Source organism: Mobula birostris, chromosome 2, assembly GCF_030028105.1.
Source record: "Mobula birostris isolate sMobBir1 chromosome 2, sMobBir1.hap1, whole genome shotgun sequence".
In the NCBI taxonomy this organism is placed as follows: domain Eukaryota; kingdom Metazoa; phylum Chordata; class Chondrichthyes; order Myliobatiformes; family Myliobatidae; genus Mobula; species Mobula birostris.
Window position 1 is genome coordinate 23,573,963 of NC_092371.1, and position 22,173 is coordinate 23,596,135.

Consider the following 22,173-nt stretch of genomic DNA (forward strand, 5'->3'; position numbering starts at 1 on the left):
GTTTAACAGGACAGTAGTGGTGTGGGATAAGATGAAGGTGAGGGGATGTAAAGACTATAGAAAGAACGGAAGCCACAGGATCTATAATTCACTCGTTATCCCAACACAAACTCTGTTCCCACTTTGATTATTGCTGTAGAGTCTAGCCAACCATCCTGGCAGAATTTTCCTGCTTTTTGACCCATAATGTTTCACTTGACATATAAAAAGACTGCATAAGTGTACTGCAGAGACCTGCTTCCATCCAGTTAGTCTGGAAACATTGTGGAGTGGGGGGGGTGGTGCTTGGTGTGGGGAACATGTACTTGCAGAATTAAATTGGCAGTTCTCCAAACTTGTGGTTGGGAGCTGAGTGGAAACATTTGGTAAAGCTCTGTGGATTGAATGAGTTTAGGCCAAAGCCCCATTGTAAATCTGCAAAAGAAAGAAAGTGAGACTAGAAGTCCAGGCAATGGTATGGACTTTCCCTTGGGAACATCTTTGGCCCATTGAATCTGCTCTGCTATTTCATCATGGCTAATACAATTTTCCTCTCAGCCCCAATCTCCTGCCTTCTCCCCATATCCCTTTGTGCTCTGAACAATCAGGAATCTATCAACCTCTGCCTTAAATATACATAAAGACTTGGCTTCCACCACTCCCTAGCTAAGGTAATTCCTCCTCATCTCCACTCTAAAAGGACACCCTTCTATTAGACCATAAGACCATAAGACAAAGGAGCAGAAGTAGGCTATTCGGCCCATAGAGTCTGGTCTGCCATTTTATCATGAGCTGATCCATTTTATCCTATTTAGTCCCACTGCCCCGCCTTCTCACCATAACCTTTGATGCCCTGGCCACTCAGATACCTATCAATCTCTGCCTTAAATACGCCCAATGACTTGGCCTCCACTGCTGCCCGTGGCAACAAATTCCATAGATTCACCACCCTCTGGCTAAAAAAATTTCTTTGCATTTCTGTTCTGAAAGGGCGTCCTTCAATCCTGAAGTCATGTCCTGTCGTACTTGACTCCCCCATCATGGGAAACAACTTTGCCACATCCACTCTGTCCATGCCTTTTAACATTCGAAATGTTTCTATGAGGTCTCCCCTCATTCTTCTAAACTCCAAGGAATACAGTCCAAGAGCGGACAAACGTTCCTCATATGTTAACCCTCTCATTCCCGGAATCATTCTCGTGAATCTTCTCTGTACCCTCTCCAACGTCAGCACATCCTTTCTTAAATAAGGAGACAAAACTGCCCACAGTACTCCAAGTGAGGTCTCACCAGCGCCTTATAGAGCCTCAACATCACATCCCTGCTCCTATACTCTATTCCTCTAGAAATGAATGCCAACATTGCAGTCGCCTTCTTCACTACTGACTCAACCTGGAGGTTAACTTTAAGGGAATCTTGTACGAGGACTCCCAAGTCCCGTTGCATCTCAGAACTTTGAATTCTTTCCCCATTTAAATAATAGTCTGCCCGTTTATTTTTTCTGCCAAAGTGCATAACCATACACTTTCCAACATTGTACTTCATTTGCCACTTCTCTGCCCATTCTTCCAATCTATCCAAGTCTCTCTGCAGACTCTCCGTTTCCTCAGCACTACCGGCCCCTCCAGCTATCTTCGTATCGTCAGCAAACTTAGCCACAAAGCCATCTATTCCATAATCCAGATCGTTGATGTACAATGTAAAAAGAAGCGGCCCCAACACTGATCCCTGTGGAACACCACTGGTAACCGACAGCCAACCAGAATAGGATCCCTTTATTCCCACTCTCTGTTTCCTGCCAATCAGCCAACGCTCTATCCACATATGTAACTTTCCCGTAATTCCATGGGCTCTTATCTTGTTAAGTAGCCTCATGTGTGGCACCTTGTCAAATGCCTTCTGAAAATCCAAATCCACTGCATCTCCCTTGTCTAGCATACTGGTAATTTCCTCAAAAAATTGTAATAGGTTTGTCAGGCAGGATTTTCCTGTAAGGAATCCATGCTGAGTTCTGCCTATCTTGTCATATGCCTCCAGGTACTCTGTAACATCATCTTTGACAATCGACTCCAACAACTTCCCAACCACCGACGTCAAGCTAACAGGACTATAATTTCCTTTTTGCTTCCTTGCCCCCTTCTTAAATAGCGGAGTGACATTTGCAATCTTCCAGTCTTCCGGAACCATGCCAGAATCTATCGACTTTTGAAAGATCATCGCTAATGCCTCCGCAATCTCCACAGCTACTTCCTTCAGAACACGAGGGTGCATTCTTCTTCCACTCGAAAATTTCTTCTTTTTTGGAATATACCTGTCTTGCACATTCCTCATTTCTCGCATAAACTCCAGCCACTGCTGCTCTGCCGTCTTTCCCGCCAGTGTCTCTTTCCAGTCAACTTTGGCCAGTTCCTCTCTCATGCCACTGTAATTTCCTTTACTCCACTGAAACACCGATACTTCAGATTTCGGCTTCTCTTTTTCTAATTTCACAGTGAACTCAATCATGTTATGATCACTGTCTCCTAAGGGTTCCTTCACCTCAGTCTCTCCAATCACCTCCGGTTCATTACACAATACCCAATCCAGTACAGCCGATCCCCTAGTGGGCTCAACAACAAGCTGTTCTAAAAAGCCATCTCGCAGACATTCTACAAAATCTCTCTCTTGAGATCCAGTGCCGACCTGATTTTTCCAATCTACTCGCATGTTAAGATCCCCCACAATTATCATAACACTGCCCTTCTGACAAGCCTTTTCTATTTCCAGTTGTAATTTGTAGTCCACATCCCTGCAGCTGTTTGGAGGCCTATAAATAACTGCCATCAGGGTCTTTTTACCCCTGCTATTCCTTAGCTCAACCCATAAAGATTCTGCACCTTCCGATCCTATATCACCTCTTTCTAACGATTTAATATCATTTCTTACCAATAAAGCCACGCCTCCCCCTCTGCCTACCTTCCTATCCTTCCGATACACCGTGTGTCCTTGGACGTTCAGCTCCCAGAGACATGCATCCTTTAGCCAGGTCTCAGTGATGGCCTATTCTGAGGCTGTGTCCTCTAGTCTTAGACTCTTCCACCATAGAAAACATCCGTCTATCAAGGCCTTTCACCATTTTTTAAAATTCACCATTTGGTAGGTTTCAATGAAGTCACCCCTCATTCTTCTGAATTCTAGTGAATACAGGCGCAGAACCATCAGACACTCTTCATATGACAAGTCATCCAATCCTGGAATCATTTTTGTGAACCTCCTTTGAACCCTCTCCTGTTTCAGCACATCCTTTTCTAAGATAAGGGGGGAAAACCTGCTTACAATACTCCCAATTGAGGCCTCACTAGTGCTTTATAAAGTTTCAACATTACATTCTTGCTTTTATATTCTAGTCCTTTTGAAATGAATGCTATCATTGCATTTGCCTTCTCAAATTAACCTTAAGGGAATCCTGCACAAGGACACCTAATTACTTTGCACCTCAGTTTTTGTATTTTCTCTCCATTTAGAAAATAGTCAACCTTTTCTCCTACCAAAGTGCACGACCATACACATCTTGACACTATTGCGTCTGCCATTTCTTTGCCCATTCTCCAAATCTGTCTAAATCCTTCTGTAGCCTCTCTACTTCCTCGAAATTACCTGCCCCTCCCCTACCTTGATATCGTCTGCGAACTTTGCAACAAAGCAATCAATTCTATCGTCCAAATCACTGACATATAACGAAAAAGAATTTAACCTTGTCAAAGGCCTTCTGAAAATCCAAATATACAACATCAACCGATTCTCCTTTGTCTATCCTGCTTCTTATTTCTTCAAAGAATTCCAACAGATTTGTTGTAAGGTTTTCCCTTGAGGAAACCAGGCTGACTATGGCGTACTTTATCATGTGCCTCCAAATACCCTAAGACACTATCCTTAATAATTGACCCCAACATCTTCTCAGCCACTGAGGTCAGACTAACTGGCCCGTAATTTCCTTTCTTTTGCCTCTCTCCCTTCTTGAAGAGTGGAGTGACATTTGTAATCTTCCACTTTTCTGGAACCATTCCAGAATCTAGTGATTATTGGAAGATCCTTACTGATGGTGCCACAATCTTTTCAGCCATTTTTTTCAGAACTCCGGAGTGTACACCATCTGGTCCAGTCGACTTATCTACCTCCCAACTTTTCAGTTTCCCAAGAACCTTATCTCTAGTTATGGTAACTTTATACATTTGATGCCCCGACACTTGAAATGTCCACCATACTGCTAATGTCTTCCACAGTGAAGACTTGTGCAAAATACTTAATCAATTCATCTGCTGTTTCATTGTCCCCATTACTATTTCCCCAGCATTGTTTTCCAGCAGTCTGATATCCACTGTTGCCTCTCTTTTACACTTTATGTATCTGAAGAAACTTTAAGAATCCTGTAACGTTCTTGGTTAGCTTACGTTCGTATTCCATCTTTGCCTTAATGGCTTTTTTTATTTGCCTTCTGTTGGTTTTTTAAAAGCTTCCTAATCCTCTAACTTCCCACTAATTTTTGCTTTATTATGCGCCCTCTCTTTGGCTTTTATGCTGGCTTTGATTTTTCTTGTTAGCCACAATTGTGTCATCTTTCCTTTTAGAATACTTGTTCCTCTTTAGGATGTCTATATCCTGTGCCTTCCGAATTGCTTCCAGAAATACCAATCATTGCTACTTTGCCGTCATCCCTGCCACTGTTCTTTTCCAATCAACTCTGGCCGACTCCTCTCTCATGCCCCTATTATGATCACTTGCCCCTAAGGGTTCTTTTACCTTCAATACTCTACTCAATTCTGGTTCATTGCACAAAATCCAATCCAGAATAGCTGATCCTGTAGTGGGCTCAACCTGCTCTAAATTGCCATCTCGAAGGCACTGTAGAAATTCACGTTCCTGTATTCCAGCACTAATTTGATTTCCCCAATCTACCTGCATATTGAAGACCCCCATGACAATTGTAACGTAGCCCTTTTGGCATGTACTTTCTATCTCCATTTGTAATTTGTAGGCCACATCCTTACCACTGTTTTTTGGGGGGGGGGGGGGGGGGGGTCTGTATACAACTTCCATCAGGGTCTTTTTACCTTTACACTTCCTTAGCTCTAGCCACATTGATTCAACAACATCCGACCCTCTGTCACCTCTTTCTAATGATTTGATTTCATTTTTACCAAAAGAGCAATACCACCCCCTCTGCCTTCCTGCCTACCCTTTCGATACAACATGTATCCTTGGACCTTAAGCTCCTAGCTATAACCTTTCAGCCATGATTCAGTGATGCCTACAACATTATACCTGCTAATTTGCAGCTGTGCTGCAAGTTCATCTACCTTATTCCATGTACTGCGCGCATTCAGATTCAACACCTTCAGTCCTGTATTCACCCTTTTAAATTTTTGTCTCACCATGCTCAGCCTTTTGATTCTTAATTTTGTCTGAGGTCTTGCCAATATCTGTCTCCCAATCTCTTCACAAAGTGTTCTGGCACTCGGGTTCCCATCCCCTTGCAACTCTAGTTTAAACCCCACCATGCAGCATTAACAAACCTTCCCACTAAGATATTAGTCCCCTTGCAGTTCAGGTGCAAGCTGTCCCTTCTGTACAGGTCCTACCTTTCCTGGAAGAGAGCCCGACAATCCAAAAATCTAATGCCCTCCCTCGTACATCAACTCCTTAGCCACATATTAAACTCTATAATCTTCCTAGTTCCAGCCTCACTAGCACATGGCACAGGTAGCAATCCCGAGATTATAACCCTGGAGATCTTGCCCTTTAACTTAACATCTAACTCCCTGAATTCCCGATGCAGAACTTCATCACTCATCCTGCCCATGTCATTGGTACCTACATGGACCACGACTTCTGGCAGTTCACTCTCCCACTTAAGAATGCTGAGGACTCGATCCGAGATATCTTGGACCCTGGCATCCGGAGGCAATATACCATCTGGGAATCTCGTTCTCGCTCACAGAACCTCCTGTCTGTTCCCCTAACTAATGAATCCCCTGTCACCACAGCCTGCTTCCCTTCTGAGTTACAAAGGTAGACTCAGTGCCAGAGACCCGACCACTGTGACTTTCCTCTGTTGGGTCATCCTCTCTGACAGTATCCAAAATGATATACCTGTTGTTGAGCGGGATGGCCACAGGGGTACTCTGCACTGGCTCTTTAACCCCTTTCCCTTTCCTGACTGTCAACCAGTTTCCTAGGGACCTAATTGAGTAACAGTATAGCCTCAAAAATACAGATAGAGGGGATGAGACGCAGGAGCGGATGATGAAAAGTTTTCATCAGGTTTCAAAAGATGATGACAGTTTTCATTTGAGGCAAAGTGAATGGCATCAATGCAGTCGTCATTTGTGGAATATGAGATAAATGCTCTGAATAGGAGTACAAATCCCAAATGAAGGTTGTCGCAGCTAGAACCTGCGGTACCTTTTTATTTGAAGACACCTACAGGAAAGGTATCAGTGAGGTTGAAAGAGTAGAGAAAATTTACAAGGATGCTTGCAGAGACCTGAGGATCTGAGTTGTAGGGAAAGGTTGAATAGGTTTGGACTTTATTCCCTGGCATGCAGGAGAATGAGAGAAGATTTGACAGATGTATATAAAGTTCCCAGAGGTATAGGATCCTTTTCTGGGTGGCTGCCAGTGACTGGATTGGTGTTAGGACCACTTCTTTTTATGCTGTATATAAATGATTTAGGTGATGGAATATATGGCTTTGTTGCCAAGTTTGCAGATAATACGAAGAATGGTGAAGGGGCAGGTAGTGTTGAGGAAACAGGTAGGATGTAGAAGGACTAAGACAGATTAGGAGAATGGTCAAGAAAGTGGCAAATTAAATACAATGTTGGAAAATGCATGGCCATGCACTTTGGTAGTAGAGATAAATGTGTGGACTATTTTCTAGACGAAGAGAAAATCCAGGAATCTTAAGATGCAGAGGGACTTGGGAGTCCTTGTGCATAACACTCCGAAGGTTAATTTGCAGGTTGGGTCGGTAGTGAGGAAGGCAAATACCATGTTAGCATTCATTTCAGGAGATCTAAAATTCAAGGACAAGGGTGTGATGCTAAGGCTCTGATGAGGCCTCACCTTGAGTATTGTGAACAGTTTTGGTCCCCTCATCTTAGAAAAGATGTGCTGGCATTGGAGAGAGTCCACAGAAGGTTCACAAGGAGGATTCCAGGAATGAAAGGGTTATCATACAAGGAACATTTGATAGGTCTGCACTAGCTGGAATTCAGAAGGATGAGGGGGGATCTCATTGAAACCTTTTGAATGTTGAAAGGCCTAGACAGAGTAGATGTGGAAAGAATGTTTCCCATGGCGGGGGAGCCTAGGGACGAGAGGGCACAGTCTCAGGATAGAGGGGTGCCCTTTCAAAACAGAGATGCGAAGAAATTTCTTTAGCCAAAGGGTGGTGAATTTGTGGAATTTGTTGCCACATGCAGCTGTGGAGGCCAGATTGTTGGGTGTATTTAAGGCAGAGATTGATAGGTTCTTGATTGGACATGACATCAAAGGTTCCAGGGAGAATGCCAGGAACTGGGGTTGAGGAGGAGGAAAAGAAAGAATCAGCCATGATTGGATAGCAGAGTAGACTCGATGGGCTAGATGGCCTAATTCTGCTCCTATGTCTTATGGTCTAGATAGAGTAAATGCAATCAGGCTTTTTCCACTGAAGTTGGATAGAAACATAGAAAACCTACAGCACAATACAGACCCTTCGTCCCACAAAGTTGTGCTCAACATGTCCCTACCTTAGAAATTACTAGACTTTCCCATAGCCCTCTATTTTTCTAAGCTCCATGTAACTATCCAGAAGTCTCTTAGAAGACCTAGAACCAGAGGTTACTGGTGTGAAAGGTGAAATATTTAAGAGGGATCTTCTTCACTCAGAGTGTGGAATGAGCTGCCAGTGGAAGTAGTGGATGTGGGTTTGATTTAAACATTTAAGGGAAATTTGGATAAGTACATGATCAGTGGATTGATGTTTATTAGTGGTGCTGTGATGCATGAAGAGAAAATGGAGCTTTGGCATTCAGCCTCTCAAAAGAAGTCTGTCACCAAACTCCAGTTGTATTAATCATGTTGGAATTGGATAACACCGGCAGAGGTTTTGCAGTTTGGAATGAGTGAAGGAAGGCGAGCAATTAAGACAGCCAAAGTTTTGCTAGCAGCTATCAGTGAAAACTGGATAAGAGACGGTAAGAAAATGGATGAAGTTATCCTGATGAAAAGACAATTTTTCAGATAGAAGAGTTCCTTGAGGGAAGACACCTCACCATAGAAATAAGCATGGAATAAACAAGATTCTGAGTTGAAATTGGTTGGGTGCATGAAAGAATGAAGATGAACTTTTGGTCATAATTGTTTGGTCAAAAAAAAGCATAAACACAGCAAAGATTGTAGGAGGAATAGTGTCAGGATATTGAGAGGAGGGAAGAACTTGGGTCAATAAAGCTTGGAGTCCTTGACGCGCAAGAACAAAAAGGAGCAGATGAGATGAAGGCAGGATAACTCTAAAACTATTGAATTAGTGCTGTTGACAAGAGACTAAGAATGTGTATGTGCTTGCATAGCACCAAGCCTTCATCTTGAAAGGCAGTGGTTTGAAATGTGTTTAAAATCATCTATACTTGCAGAGAGATCAAAAGGCTAGAATTTTATTCATGTTGATAGGAATCGGTGGAGAATAAATTGAAATTGAAAGAAGTGGTTCTTGAAATGAGATTTAGCTGATACCCAACCAAAGCAAGAGAGAAAGTGAAACAATGGAATTGAATTTTGGTTGATGCATGTGGGATTTTGCTGATCAATTAGAACATGGAACCTTATGAGAAATATGCCTAAAAATGAGGAAGAAGCACATAGGCAAATTATTGCACTAAAAAGGCAAGAGAAGATTATTTTGTGAAGTTGACAAATGCTCATAGGAACTGTGTTCATTTATTAACTATGGCACGTTATTAACTTCATGCTATTTTTTCCCTACCTGTTTTATTACTGTTGCAGCCCTGACAACTGCATTAGACATTGGACTGTCTAATTGGAGCTTCATGTTTATCACGGTCTCGTTGTAAGTCACCATACTTTATCTATCTGAATATTGTATTTTCAATCAACTGCTTCAATTGAACTTTTTTTTGCAAGCCTTGTAACAAACCCTCAGTGGCATATATTTGTAATCTGCTCCAACCAGTTCTGATCTAGTTTAATCCTATTAGATATATTCTATTTCTCTGCACAGGAGGAGGAATATGGCTGGGTTTCTAATCATCCTTGAATACCAGTTATCAGTAGTCAGTAGATCAGAATTTTCACTGTATCTATACTAGATCAAAATCTAAGCCCTGAAATTCTCTCTATAAGCCTTCTACCCTCTCTAAAATGCTGTTTAAGCTCACTTTGATCAAGCTTTTGATTCCCTCTTATGTAAGCTATGGCTCCATGTCTCATTAAGCACTTGTGAAGCTGCCCGAAAGTGCTACATTCATAGTGCTTTGAGCATTGGTCATACCGTATTGAGGTTTTTTTTTTTGAATCATGGTCCATTGAACTTGTAACATCAGGAGAACATCATTAATCATGATATTAAGCTAATCTACAGATAGTCATAGAACACTACAGCATAGGAACATTTAGCCGCTGCCAGATTATTATTCTGTATAGACCTATGACCTGCACCCGGTCCGGAGCTCTTCATATCCTTTTCATCCGTGTACCTATTCAAATGTCTCTTAAATGTTGAAATCGAACCTGCGTCCAATTCTGATGGCGGCTTGTTCTGCACTCACCAACCTCTGAGTGAAGAAGTTCGCCTTCATGATCCACATCAACATTTCACCTTTCACTCTGTTTGTCCTCTCAAAGTGCAACACCTCACGCTTGTCCACATTAAAGTCCACCTGCCTTTTTTCAACTCATTTTTCCAGCTGGTCCCGATCCTGTTGATAGCCTTCCTCACTGTCAACTATACCCCCAATCTCAGTGTCATCTGCAAAAATACTGATCCAATATATCATATTATCATCCAGATCATTGATTTAGATGATATACAACAACAGGCCGAGCACCAATTCCTTCAGCACACCACCAGTCACAGGCCTCCAGTCAGAGAGGCAACCATTTACTATCAATGTCTAATCCAATTTACTATCTCATTCTGAATGCCAATTGACTGAATCTTCTTGACCAACTTCCCATGCGGGACCTTGTCAAAGGCCTTGCTAAAGTTCGTGTAGAAGACAACATCCATTGCCTTTCCTTCATCAACATTCCTGCTACCTTTAACACAACCTACCACATTGGCCATCCCTAATCGGTCCCTGTCTATCCAAGTACTTGTACATCTAATCCCTTAGAATACCTTCAAATAACTTTCACACTATTGATGTCAGGCTCACCGGCCTATAACTTCCTGGCTTATTCTTCGAGCCTATCTTAAACAATGAAATAACATTGGCTATTCTTCAATCGTCCAGCACTTCACTCCTGGCTGTCTTAAGTACCTCTGTTAGGACCCCTGCATTTTCTTGCTTCCACAAGGTCTGAGAGAGCACCTTGTCAGGTCCTGGGGATTTATACACCCTAATTTGCCTCAGGACAGCAAGCATCTCTGCAATCTGTATACGATCCATGACCCCACTGCATTTTGCCTCACTTCTGTAGACTCCTCAGTAAATATAAATGCCCAAAAAAAAAAAATCCACTTAAAATCTTCCCCCTTTTTTTTGGCTCCATGCATAGATGACCTCTCTGATCTTCAAGAGGATTGATTTTTGTTTCTTGCTATCCTTTTGGTCTTAATATATCTGTAGAAGCCCATGGGATCCTCCTTCACCTTGTCTGTTAGAACAACCTCATTTTTTTTCGCCCTTCTGATTTCCTCCTTTGGTATTCTTTTGTATTTCTTGTACTTAAATACCTCATTCATTCCTTGCATCTTTTACCTGCTATGCATCCCCTTCTTAACCGGGGCCTCAGTATCTCTCAAACCAAGATTCCCTAAACCTGTTAGCCTTGCCTTTCATTCTGATAGGAACATGCAAACTCTGTACTCTCAAAATTTGATTTTTGAAGGCCTCCCACTTAGTGAGCACACCTTTGCCAGAATACAACATAACCGAATCCACTCTCACCAGCCAAATTACCATTAATTCCTCTATAATCTGTGGTACATTGTCCTTGCTTGGGTTTACACAGTCCATTTGTAGTAAACTCTACAGTAGTAACTTCTATGAAGTTTTGGGGTAAGGGGGAAATGTGATATGATTTTTGTCAAACAGCAAATACTCTCCCTGCTCATGGGTAAAGCTGTGCAGCAGAAACGAAGGACTGTATGGGTCCAGTATCTCATTCGGCCCTTGGCTGCACATTTTAAGAATGATAAATTCTGCAGCTAAAGTATTTTGAGATGTTACCTTTTGTTACTTCTGGTAGCTGACTTAATTTGCATTCCTTTTGTCATTTCTAATCATTGTTGTTTCTTTTAGGTATACAATGACAAAATCAACTGCTGTCTTATTTATTTTATTCTTTGCAGTCATGTTCAAGCTAGAGAAATTGGTAAGCATTGCTACTTCAGCTGCTGGTTTAAAACCATTACTGAAATTACCTGAATAATCCCAGTAAAGTATCAGGAAGTTGTGAGACTTGTGCTGGATTTAGCCTTTTAAAAGTTTGTGATTCATGTTGATATGGAAGTGGTATTCTGTTCTGAGATTGTTGAGAAGAAATATTGAATTTAAATTGTATATGCAACAGTGAATTAGGGAAGAGGAGCTATGCAGTATGAGTGGGAAGGAACACATTGTCATCTCTGTAGGTTCAAAGCTTTAAGTACTGAACAGTTATTAAAGTATACCAGATATAAGTAGGTTTCTGTTTTAATTACGTGCAAGTTCAACTCTCATTTAGAGAATAGGAGGAATAGATGGGGTAGGATTGACTGACATTTTGTGTGGGGAAGAAAGGAAACCTGTTGGAATTCTTTGAGGAGATTATCGGTAGGATAGATAAAGGGGATGCAGTGAATGTTCCATATTTGGATTTTCAGAACGCTTTTGACAAGGTGCCACACGTGAGGCTGCTTACCAAGTTAAGAGCCCATGCTATTAAAGGAACGTTATCATGGTTAGAGCATTAGCTGATTGGTAGGTGGCTGCAAGTGGGAATAAAAGGATTCTTTTCTGGTCGGCTACCAGTGACTAGTGATGTTCTGCAGAGGTCGGTGTTAGGACCACATCTTTTTATGCTGTACATAAATGATTTAGATGATGGAATAGATGACTTTGTTCCCAAGTTTGAAGATGATACGAAGATTGGTGGAGGGGCAGATAGTGTTGAAGCAGGAAGCCTACAGAAGGACTTGGATTAGGAGAATGAGCAAGAAAGTGACAAATGAAATACAGTGTTGGAAAATGCATAGTCATGCTCTTTGGTAGAAGAAATAAATGTGCAGGCTACTTTCTGAATGGGAAAAAAATCCAAAAATCTGAAATATAAAGGGACTTGGGAGTCCTTGTGCAAAACATCCTAAAGGATAACTTGCAGGTTGAGTTGGTGGTGAGGAAGGCAAATGTAATGTTAGCATTCATTTCAGGAGATCTAGAATATATGAGTAGGAATCTCATTGAAAGCTTTCAAATGCTGAAAGGTCTAGACAGAGTAGATGTGGAAAGGATTTTTGCCATGGTAGGAGAATCTAGGACAAGAGGGCATAGCCTCAGGCTAGAGGGGCGTCCATTTAAAACAGAGATTCGGAGAAATCTGTTTAGCCAGAGGGTGGAAAATTTGTGGAATTTGTTACCACAGGCAGCTGTGGAGGCCAGGTTGTTGGGTGTATTTAAGGTGGAGATTGATAGGTTCTTGATTGGCCACAGAATCAAAGGTTACGGGGAGTGGGGCTGAGGAGAGAGGGGAGAAAAAGGATCAGCCATGATTGAATGGTGGAGTAAACTCAATGGGCCAAATAGCCTAATTCTTCTCTTGTGTCTTGTGGTCGAATGAAATAAAACTTCTAATTTGATTGTAGGTTCGTGTGCATAGTACAATTGTCCTGTATCTCAGTTGGCAAGCAGGAGTGCTGTATTGATCTTGTGGAAGTGAAGCACTCAGTATTACCATTTCTCCAACAAGAAATGTAGTAAGGTCCTGTGGGAGCATGCAGCTCACTGGAGTTTCTGCAAATGAGACTCGATGATCAGAGTCTCCCACAGATAACGGGTGTTGCCAGAGAGCAACCAGTAGTTGGAGTTCTGATTTCCCCACCCCCTTCCTTGGGTGTAAAGTCATCATCACATTCTTGCTCCCCTGCCCGCCTTGTGAGAGCTGAAATTGCATTGGTCCTTATTTAAGCTTGCAGTCACACGTATTTTTGTTCATATTCATCTGTTCATTAATGATCAAACAATGGTAATAAAGTATTGAGTATTTTGTAGATTAAATGAGCACATTGGTATGACAGGAACATGAGGCCAGTGGGAACATCTCCCACCACCCTGACGTGGACATCAAGCATCAATCCATCCTAAAGTTAATAAGTCAAAATTACAGAACTCCTGTGTAACAGCAATGTAGAGTACGTTCACCACTGAGAATGTAACAGTTGAAGATTGATGACCCATCACATTTTTGTGGCCAACATATCAACGTTGTGCTCTTGTTCCAAGAAGTATTACTTGAAATAGTGCAAATGATCAGGTATTACTTTTGTAAATGGCTCAATATTATTCAATATGAAGGCTAGTTGTGAACATCATTGACCTGCAGATTTCGAAGCTGGGATAATTTGATTTGTTCCTTCATGTTGGAGAAGGAAGAAATTCTGTCCAATGAGTCTGTGCCAGCTCTAGGAACATTCTATTCAGTCCCATTCCTCCACATATTTTCTCTGTAACCTAGTCTCTCGCAAACCAATCAATTACAAACTAATTAATTAGATATTACAGAAATGGGCCTTTCAGCCCAACTTGTCCATGCTCACACAAGCTAGTCCCATTTCCTTGTGTTTGTGCAGTTTATTTGTCTTTCTTGTTGAGCACCAGCTAAAATTGAAGTTGTTTGAGCACTAAGCTGACTGTGGAATGTGAAAGAATAATAAATATACTATTAACTGGTAATGTCATAAGGTGGAAACTACTACCAAGTAACCAAGGAATTTGTAGTGCCTATTGGCCAGACTTCTTTTTGTCCACTTAATGTATTGCTCAATTGGCATATTTCATCCAAAGTCACTAGTTTCTAATCCCTTAATTTTATTTTCATGTATGCTTGATTAAACAAATTGTCAAAACTTGAAATGAAAATAAAGTCTGTCTGGAAATCTTTAAATTGGAATACAAGTAAGTTAAGACTTACTGAACTATATCATTGTCAGTTTCTCGGTGTGTGCACCAGATCTTGTAGTTGTTATTATGGTTGCCTTTACCAGCAAGTCTACCTGAAGATGGACAAACTAGTTGTACGTTACAGAGATGGGCCTTTCAGCCCAACTGGTCCATGCCCACCCAAGTTAGTCCCATTTCCTGTGTTTGGCCTATATCCTTTAGATCTTCTATATCCATATTCGTATCCAAATGTCTTTTAATGACATTATTGCAGCTGCCTCAACTATTTCAGTTGCTGCCTGAAAGTATTGTTTCAGGTGGGAGTATTCCACCAGCAGCTTTTTATTGTCTGTCTACCCTAATGAGTACAGATATATTCTGTAATTTGCAATAGGTTATTGAATAATCTGTTTCTTGCATTGCTGTTTATATTCACAGAGATCATGGCTCTTAGTAGTTGTCTTGTTAATAGCTGGAGGTCTCTTCATGTTTACATATAAGTCAACCCAGTTTAACGTAAAAGGATTTATTCTCGTACTGATTGCATCTTTCCTCGGCGGGATACGATGGACATTGACACAGATTCTTACCCAGAAGGCAGATCTCGGTAATCTTGATACTTTTTTTGGTGGAGGATAGTGTACGTGGTGAGATTTTTAAGTTAAAGCATATCACATATTACAAATGTGCTGCATTTCTGGTGGCCAACCTCTGCTATATAGTCATTGCAATTAATTTGGTGCACATCAAGGAACGCGTTACTAGGGCACTTTAATGCCAAGAGAGTTTAACAACAAGTTTCCATGTCAAGTACAGGCACTTAAGATGAATGGTGAAGCAATACAGAGACAGGGCATTCAACCACTGAACCTGTTCAGCCATTGAATTTAATACAACTGATATATAGAACATGTAGATTAAAAGCAGGTGTAGACAGCACAGCTGCTCAAGTCTGCTCTGCCATTTAATAAGATTTAATCCAATTTGTTTATAAACTGCTCTAAAGCTCTCTACGTTTTTTTGAGTTAGTGCCTCCTAACATCTGAATGGCCTGTCACTTACTTTAAGATTCCCCCGTGTTCTGGATTGCCCAACAGTGAATTTATTTTACTTTATTTTACAATCATGTTGGACATCACATTAAATCATTCTTTAATTTTGTACTTCAGGGAATATTGTTTTAATGTGTTTAACCTGGCCTAACGACTTAGTCCTTAGCCCCAGTATCTGCACGCCACATCCTCTTATTTTTCCAGAGGTAATCTTCCCAAACTTATCAGGCGGTCCAAGTAGATCTTAGCCAGGGACTTATAAAATAGTTAAATGTTCCACTCATTTTTAATCTGACCCATGCAAGGTGCCTTTGCAACTTTTTAAATTCTTTTTGTAGCTACCCTTTATGAAATTTCAGTACAAATTACAAAAAACTGAGATATGAGGTCATACTAATTAAATACCTTGCCCTCAAGTAAAATCTGAAAGAAAGTAAGTAATACTTGTGGGCTGAGTATCCCTTATACAGATTTATTAAATATTATTTTGGAAGGTGCATACAAAGTTGAGCGAAGACAATGAGTATTTCATCATTACCTCCTAGCATTAAATTCCCTATCCCAGGGCTGACAGGGATGGAGTAACTTGGCATTCATGTCACACCAGACACTGGATCTGGGGTTTCAGGATGGTGAAAACTTAAATGCTGGATTTTTTTTTTGATCCTGGCAGTTATTTTTTGTTATTATTTCATATATGACATAGTTGTTCAACTAAAAAAGAAAACCATTGTTCTATTGTTAAGTCTGATTCATAATTTCACACCACGGTTCAATGTCAAGGGTGTGAATGTGTAATCTAGATTCAGACATTGCCACCTACCTGACCCAATTGGCATGGATGTAGTTGATACTGTGTTTATATTTTTGATGCAGAAGGATGTAGAAATTTTGTTTTTTTTTGTTTTATCAGATCTCCTGTTTCTGATGCTTGTAATGCCAGTGTTTAGAATATTTTAGTCTTCATAACATATTTTTACCTTCATTTAGACTATTTGAAAAGTAACAGTTACAGTGGTTTAAAATTGAAATTGATGTCATTGTTGTAATTATCCACAGAACATCACGCAAATCATAACAATATTTTTGTTTAGGTCTACAGAATCCTATTGACACCATGTACCATCTCCAGCCTCTGATGTTTATTGGTCTTTTCCCATTGTTTGTGTTCAGTGAAGGTAGGTCAGGGATTTGGGTGTTTACCAGTGTTCTATACATCTTGAACGCCACAAACTTCATTACAGTCATTGCATATGGTACCCTGTAGCTGCTCCATTGATGTGCAATGTACTACATGTATAATATCTAAATAATTTGGTTTGGGCCTGAAGTACCAAAAGTAGTAATGTATTTAGGATACTTCAAAGTCAAAGTAAAATTTATTGTCAGACTACAAGCGTGTCACGACATACCACCCTGAGATTCTTTTTCTGTAGGCATTTTTGGATATCTATAGAACAGTAACTGTAAGCAGGATCAATGGACAACAAACTGCAAATGCAGATATAACTAAATAACAATAAATAAAGAGCATGTGATAACAAGATAAGAGTCCTTAAGTGCATGTAGTTATCCTATTTTGTTCAAGAGCCTGATAGTTGAGGGGTAGTAACTGTTCTTGATGTTTATACAAAACATTAAATATCCTTAAAAAATACTTGCCATGGCAAACTAATTGTTTTAATTTCCATCAAGTAAATAATTGGGGGTATAGAACAGAAGCACCTTTTGGTATTCTGGTGAACGCAGCAGGCCAGGCAGCATCAGCCTGACCTGCTGCGTTCCACCAGCATTTTTTGTGTGTGTGTTGCTAGAATTTACAGCATCTGCAGATTTCCTCCTGTTTTGGTATTCTGTATAATTTTTGTATAATTGTATGAAAGTCTTCAAAGGAATTGGACCTTTGACAACGTCCATTTCTGAAGCAAGTTGTGAATTGCACTAATGGACTGTAAGAGTATTTTAAAAAAAATCTGAAAATATCGAAGAGTTTGAGTTCAGAGGAGAGTTGGAGAGAAGAGGCTGTTCAGTAGGGTTGTGGGTGGGGATAAAGTTGGGGGTCAAAATCCATTCATGCAGAGGAATGCTGTGCAAGAGCACAGTTATTTCCTATTCTTTTCTCCACTGTGGTAGGCTCCAGATTCATATGAAGTGTACATGTACAGTAGGTGCAAGCTGTTGCATGGATCACAAGTGTCTTAACCCTTGTCTGAAAGGATTCTTGTTCATGATTCAGAGCCTTCACTACCTTTGAGTGAGTTTTCCTTCGTTAGCCTTCATGTGAAATTTTGATTTTATAAACTGGACAATAGTTTGAATACGTTGATGTATATTGCGATACAAGTCCTATTACTGCTCACTATTTGTTTTATTTTCTGCTGAGCTTAGTCTTAACCCTCCTATCTTCATCCAGCAGTTTTAATACTTATTTTAATGCCTATTGATCTTGTCTCTGGCTGCTAATTCTCTAAGCTCTGGATTTTCATAAACCTGTCCTCCCTTTTCTTTCTGACTCTCTGCAGAACCTGTATCTTGGGTGATTCTTGTATTTTCTGTTCTAAAATCTTTTTTTTTCTCTTTGGTTGGTGCACAAGAAAATTTCAGAAAGCCACATACAATTGATAGTTTGTGTCTGGCTCAATTGCTAGTGCGGAATGTGAGCGAGAAACCGAGGCTAGATCCAGACTGTTTTCCAACTGTACCACTTGAGCCAGAGTTGTGGTACAGAGGGCCAAGAATTTGGGTAGGTTTGTGGCCTCAACTAGAAGAACTTGTTTACTTCTTGCTCACTTTAAACTCATTCAGTTCACTGGAACTTGTGCCACAGTAGAATAACTTAGTGTTGGTATCAGTAAGAGTAACGTCCAATAATCCAGAAAATATGTTGATCCAGACCACCAAAATCTTAAGGGTACTGGATTATCAGAGTTCTGCTTTGTGTTCGCAGCACGTTATAAATTCAGCCTGCTCTTTCTTTAATAGTGTGTGGCTGTAGCAGTACATCACTTCATTGGTACAGTGCTGAATCATCTCTATTGTCTTAATGCTGATTTTTGACACATAGCCTACCGGGACGGGCAACCAATGAACTGGATTTTGGAGAAATGAACCTGCGCTTGTGTATAACCACAATTATACTTGATTTGTTAACTGTTCTGGTTGCCACAGAGGCACTGGGGTAGGTGCCAAAGATAAGAAAACAAGACCAGAACTAGCAATGTTATTAGGAAATATTGCCACAATTTTTCAAAACCCTGCTTTCTATTTTCTGCAGTGGTTTGACAGATAAGAGAATCTCAGCTTGTGAGAAACGCCACAGTTCAGGACTCTTTTTTGCCCAGAGAAAGACTGAAGTGTGGAACTTGCTGTAAGGACTGGTAGTCGAGGCAATCTTGTAGATGGGTGAAATGGTGGCATAGCAGTTAGTGCAACGCTATAACTACTCGGTGCTTCTGGAGTTCAAAGTTCAATTCCAGTGTCATCCGTGAGTAATTTGTACGTTCTCCCTGTGAACCGCATGTGTTCCATTTGGATGCTTCGGTTCCCCCCCACAGTCTAAAGACGTACCGGTTAGTAGGTTAAGTGGTCTTGGTAAATTGTCCTGTAATTAGGCCAGTGTTAAATAGGTGATTTGCTAGGTGGTGGGGCTCGTGGACTGGAAGCGCCTGTTCTCTGCTATATCGTTAAATAAATAAATAAATAAATAACTTATAAAATAAAGTTATTCCATTCATCAGAGTATGCTTACAATGAGAAGAATGCTAATGAGGGTGAGCTAAAGAGGAATGGGAACAAAAGCACAGTCTGATCAAACAGATTTTAGTAGTGCCTGATAATGTGTATTGCAAGGCCAAGTAATTCTGAATGTTTTGAATCAGGTTTATTATCACTTCATACTGAGGTGTATTTGTTTTTCAGGAGTGCATTGCAAACTTATAAAATTACAAAAAATTCTAAAATAAATCAATTGGAGTTGTATTATTAATAACTTGGGTGGTCCTAAATGATATAACAGTGAGCTTCTCTTTCACAAGGACTCAGCCTGTCTGCTTCAGAGAAACTATTTCGCTACCATGAGACCTCTGCTTTATTACATACGTTGCTTATTTTGGCTGGAGGAGGATTTCTAGCATTTGGACTCTGCTTTTCTGAATTCCTTTTGGTTTCCAGAACATCCAGCTTGACCCTATCCATCGCAGGTATTTTTAAGGTGAGCCACTTGAATTTCATACCTTTTTACACAACACTGTTGTAATTTTGTGGCCATATTTGTCCATGCAGACAAAGAATCGCAGGCATTGGAATCTGCAATAAAAATGCAAGGCTACTCTCTTCCCCCATGCTGGTGATGAACAGGGGAAAGGACATATTTGGAGACTTTTACTTAGCAGCACTTACACAAGGCAATGCAAGAGGCAACGTGCCCTTGAGCAATATACTCTGTGCAGCCTGACAGACTTCGACCACGCACTGCTGTTCATGGTTTTTTTTCCACTCCTTTTAGATGTCTTTATACTTAGACATTTAAATTCTTTTTCATAAATACTATGTCAAAGTACACTTTCAATTTTTTTATTATTAAAAAACACCTGAACCTTTTAATAAAATTTGGTGACTGACTTCAATTAAGTGGCCACACTGTCTTGTATATGCTGGAATCACCAGTGGACTCATTGACAAGTCCAGCAGCAGAGAGAGATCAGATTTACTAGCACCTGATATTCCCCTGTGTCTCTGACTTCCACAATGAATTCATTGATTGAAGATGCACCAAACAGGGTGATGACAGTTCTCTATCAGATTCTTCATTTTAGGGTGAGAGGGTGATCTTCATTTTAAAAAAAATTATAGTGAGTTCGCTCACAATGTGCTGGAGGAACTCAGCATCAGTTGAAAAGATTAGTCAACATTTTGGGCCGAAACCCTTCGTCAGGACTGAAGGAAGAACTTTGGGGAGGATTTGAAGAATGCTGGTAGTTGGGGAAAAAAACAGTAATTTGAAAGACAAAGAGGGTGGGGGAGGGGAAGCAGGGAGGTGATTGGCAGGAGAACAATGCTCAGTAGTAGAAGGAGGCGGAACTATGAGGGAGGTGATGTGAAATAGGGATAGAGGAAGGAATTACCGGAAGTTGGAGGATTCTATGTTCATACCAAGTTCTATGTTCACCTCCCTGCTTCCCCTCCCCCACCCCTTTGTCTTTCAAATTACTGTTTTTTTCAAATACCAGCATTTTTCAAACCCTCCCCAAAGTTTTCAGTCCTGACGAAGGGTTTCGGCCCGAAACGTGGACTAATCTTTTCAGCTGATGCTGACTGACCTGCTGAGTTCCTCCAGCGCATTGTGAGTGTTCCTTTGACAACAGTATCTGCAGATTATTTTGTGTTTACAATTATAGTGAGTTGCTCAGAATTTGAAAGAGAAAGACTGAAATCAAATTGAATGACACGAAAAGTCACTAATCTTCCGTGGATTTGTATATTTACATAGAAATTGGAAAGCAAAGTAGCTAACAGAACCTCACAGCAAGTAGTATTGCATTTACTTATTCATGAATTGGCCAGAGCCCTTTGCTTCTTCCTCTTGAGCCAGCTTCTGATCCACTGCAGTTTTGACTTGGGTTCCATGTGTGCATTTGTATGTTCCTGTTCAGTCTGCTAAGCAGCATCCTGACAAAGGCCTTGCTTAAATCTAGGCCTCTTGTCAAATGACTTACTGGCCTGTTATTAGGCAATTGGCCCCACTTCTAAATATTCAGCCATTAGTTATGGCCTTGCCTTAACATATCAATGCTGACTACTTTTGTTCGGTAACATTTTGTAAATGATATGTATTGCCCCTCGGGGGTTTCTTGAATAATGTTAACCCTTCTGGATTATGTTTCTTCCACTTTCAAGCAACAAATTGTCAACAATCTTACAAACTGTACCTGCAGCCAGGCAATATGTAATCCTTGGCCCAGATCCTGTGGGGAAATTATATCCAAAAGCACAGCTTAGGGCAGGGGTTCCCAACCTTTTTTTAATATCATGGACCCTTACCATTAACTGAGGGCTCCGTGGACTCGGGTAGGGAACCCCTCGGTTAGAGCGAGTTCAGTCATGGTATAGCTTACCTGGCAGAAGGGGGGATGGGGGGGGGGAAGAAACTCAAGACTTCCTTGACCTCCAAGCTTCCTTGTTGTTTTATGAAATATCTTGACAGCGACTTTTTTCCTCCATTTAGAGCACATGAGCTGGCACAGAGAGGAATTGCGTTAGAATGAATTAAAGATTAGTTAGCACATTAGAGTACATGGCTTACTTTCAGGTTGAGAAAATGAAATTAGTGAAATACCCTAAGGCTAATTTCCTAGCTCTCAATTATTTATGACTTGTATTATTGAACTGGGGGAGGGGCTAGAGTTTGCTTGTAACTCTTTCTCCTCCAAAACTAGAGCCATAGAGCTGAGCCGTATAGAAAGGGCCTTTCAGCCCAACTTGTTCATGTTGATTGTGGTGATTGCCTGTGCTCATTTGATTTGCCACATTAGGGCTCCTTTCCTAGCCAACTCCAAATGGCTTTTAAAATGCTACCTTAAGTGATCACCTCTTGATCTATATTAGCACGAAGTGCAAAAAAAACTTGCTCCTCAGATTTCCTTTAAGTTTCTCTCTCCTCACCTTAAACTTATTCTTTATAGTTTTAGACTCTCCTTCCTTTGGAAAAATACTTTTGGCCTGAACATTGAAGAAAGGACATTCTTGCTGTGGGAGATGCAAGATGTAACATAGGATCAGAAGATGTTTAATCCTTGTGGGTT

At 40.7% G+C, this 22,173-nt stretch overlaps 1 protein-coding gene across 1 annotated transcript in view; it reads left to right on the top strand.

Moving 5' to 3' along the window:
* slc35c2 (solute carrier family 35 member C2) overlaps window positions 1–22,173 on the top strand; it is a 39,576-nt gene that overhangs the window by 11,310 nt on the left and 6,093 nt on the right. The window contains exons 3-7 of the mRNA XM_072238720.1: window positions 9,007–9,070; window positions 11,487–11,559; window positions 14,760–14,928; window positions 16,468–16,551; window positions 19,408–19,583. Of these exons, the coding sequence (XP_072094821.1) occupies window positions 9,007–9,070; window positions 11,487–11,559; window positions 14,760–14,928; window positions 16,468–16,551; window positions 19,408–19,583 (566 nt within the window). The remainder of the gene's footprint in view (window positions 1–9,006; window positions 9,071–11,486; window positions 11,560–14,759; window positions 14,929–16,467; window positions 16,552–19,407; window positions 19,584–22,173) is intronic.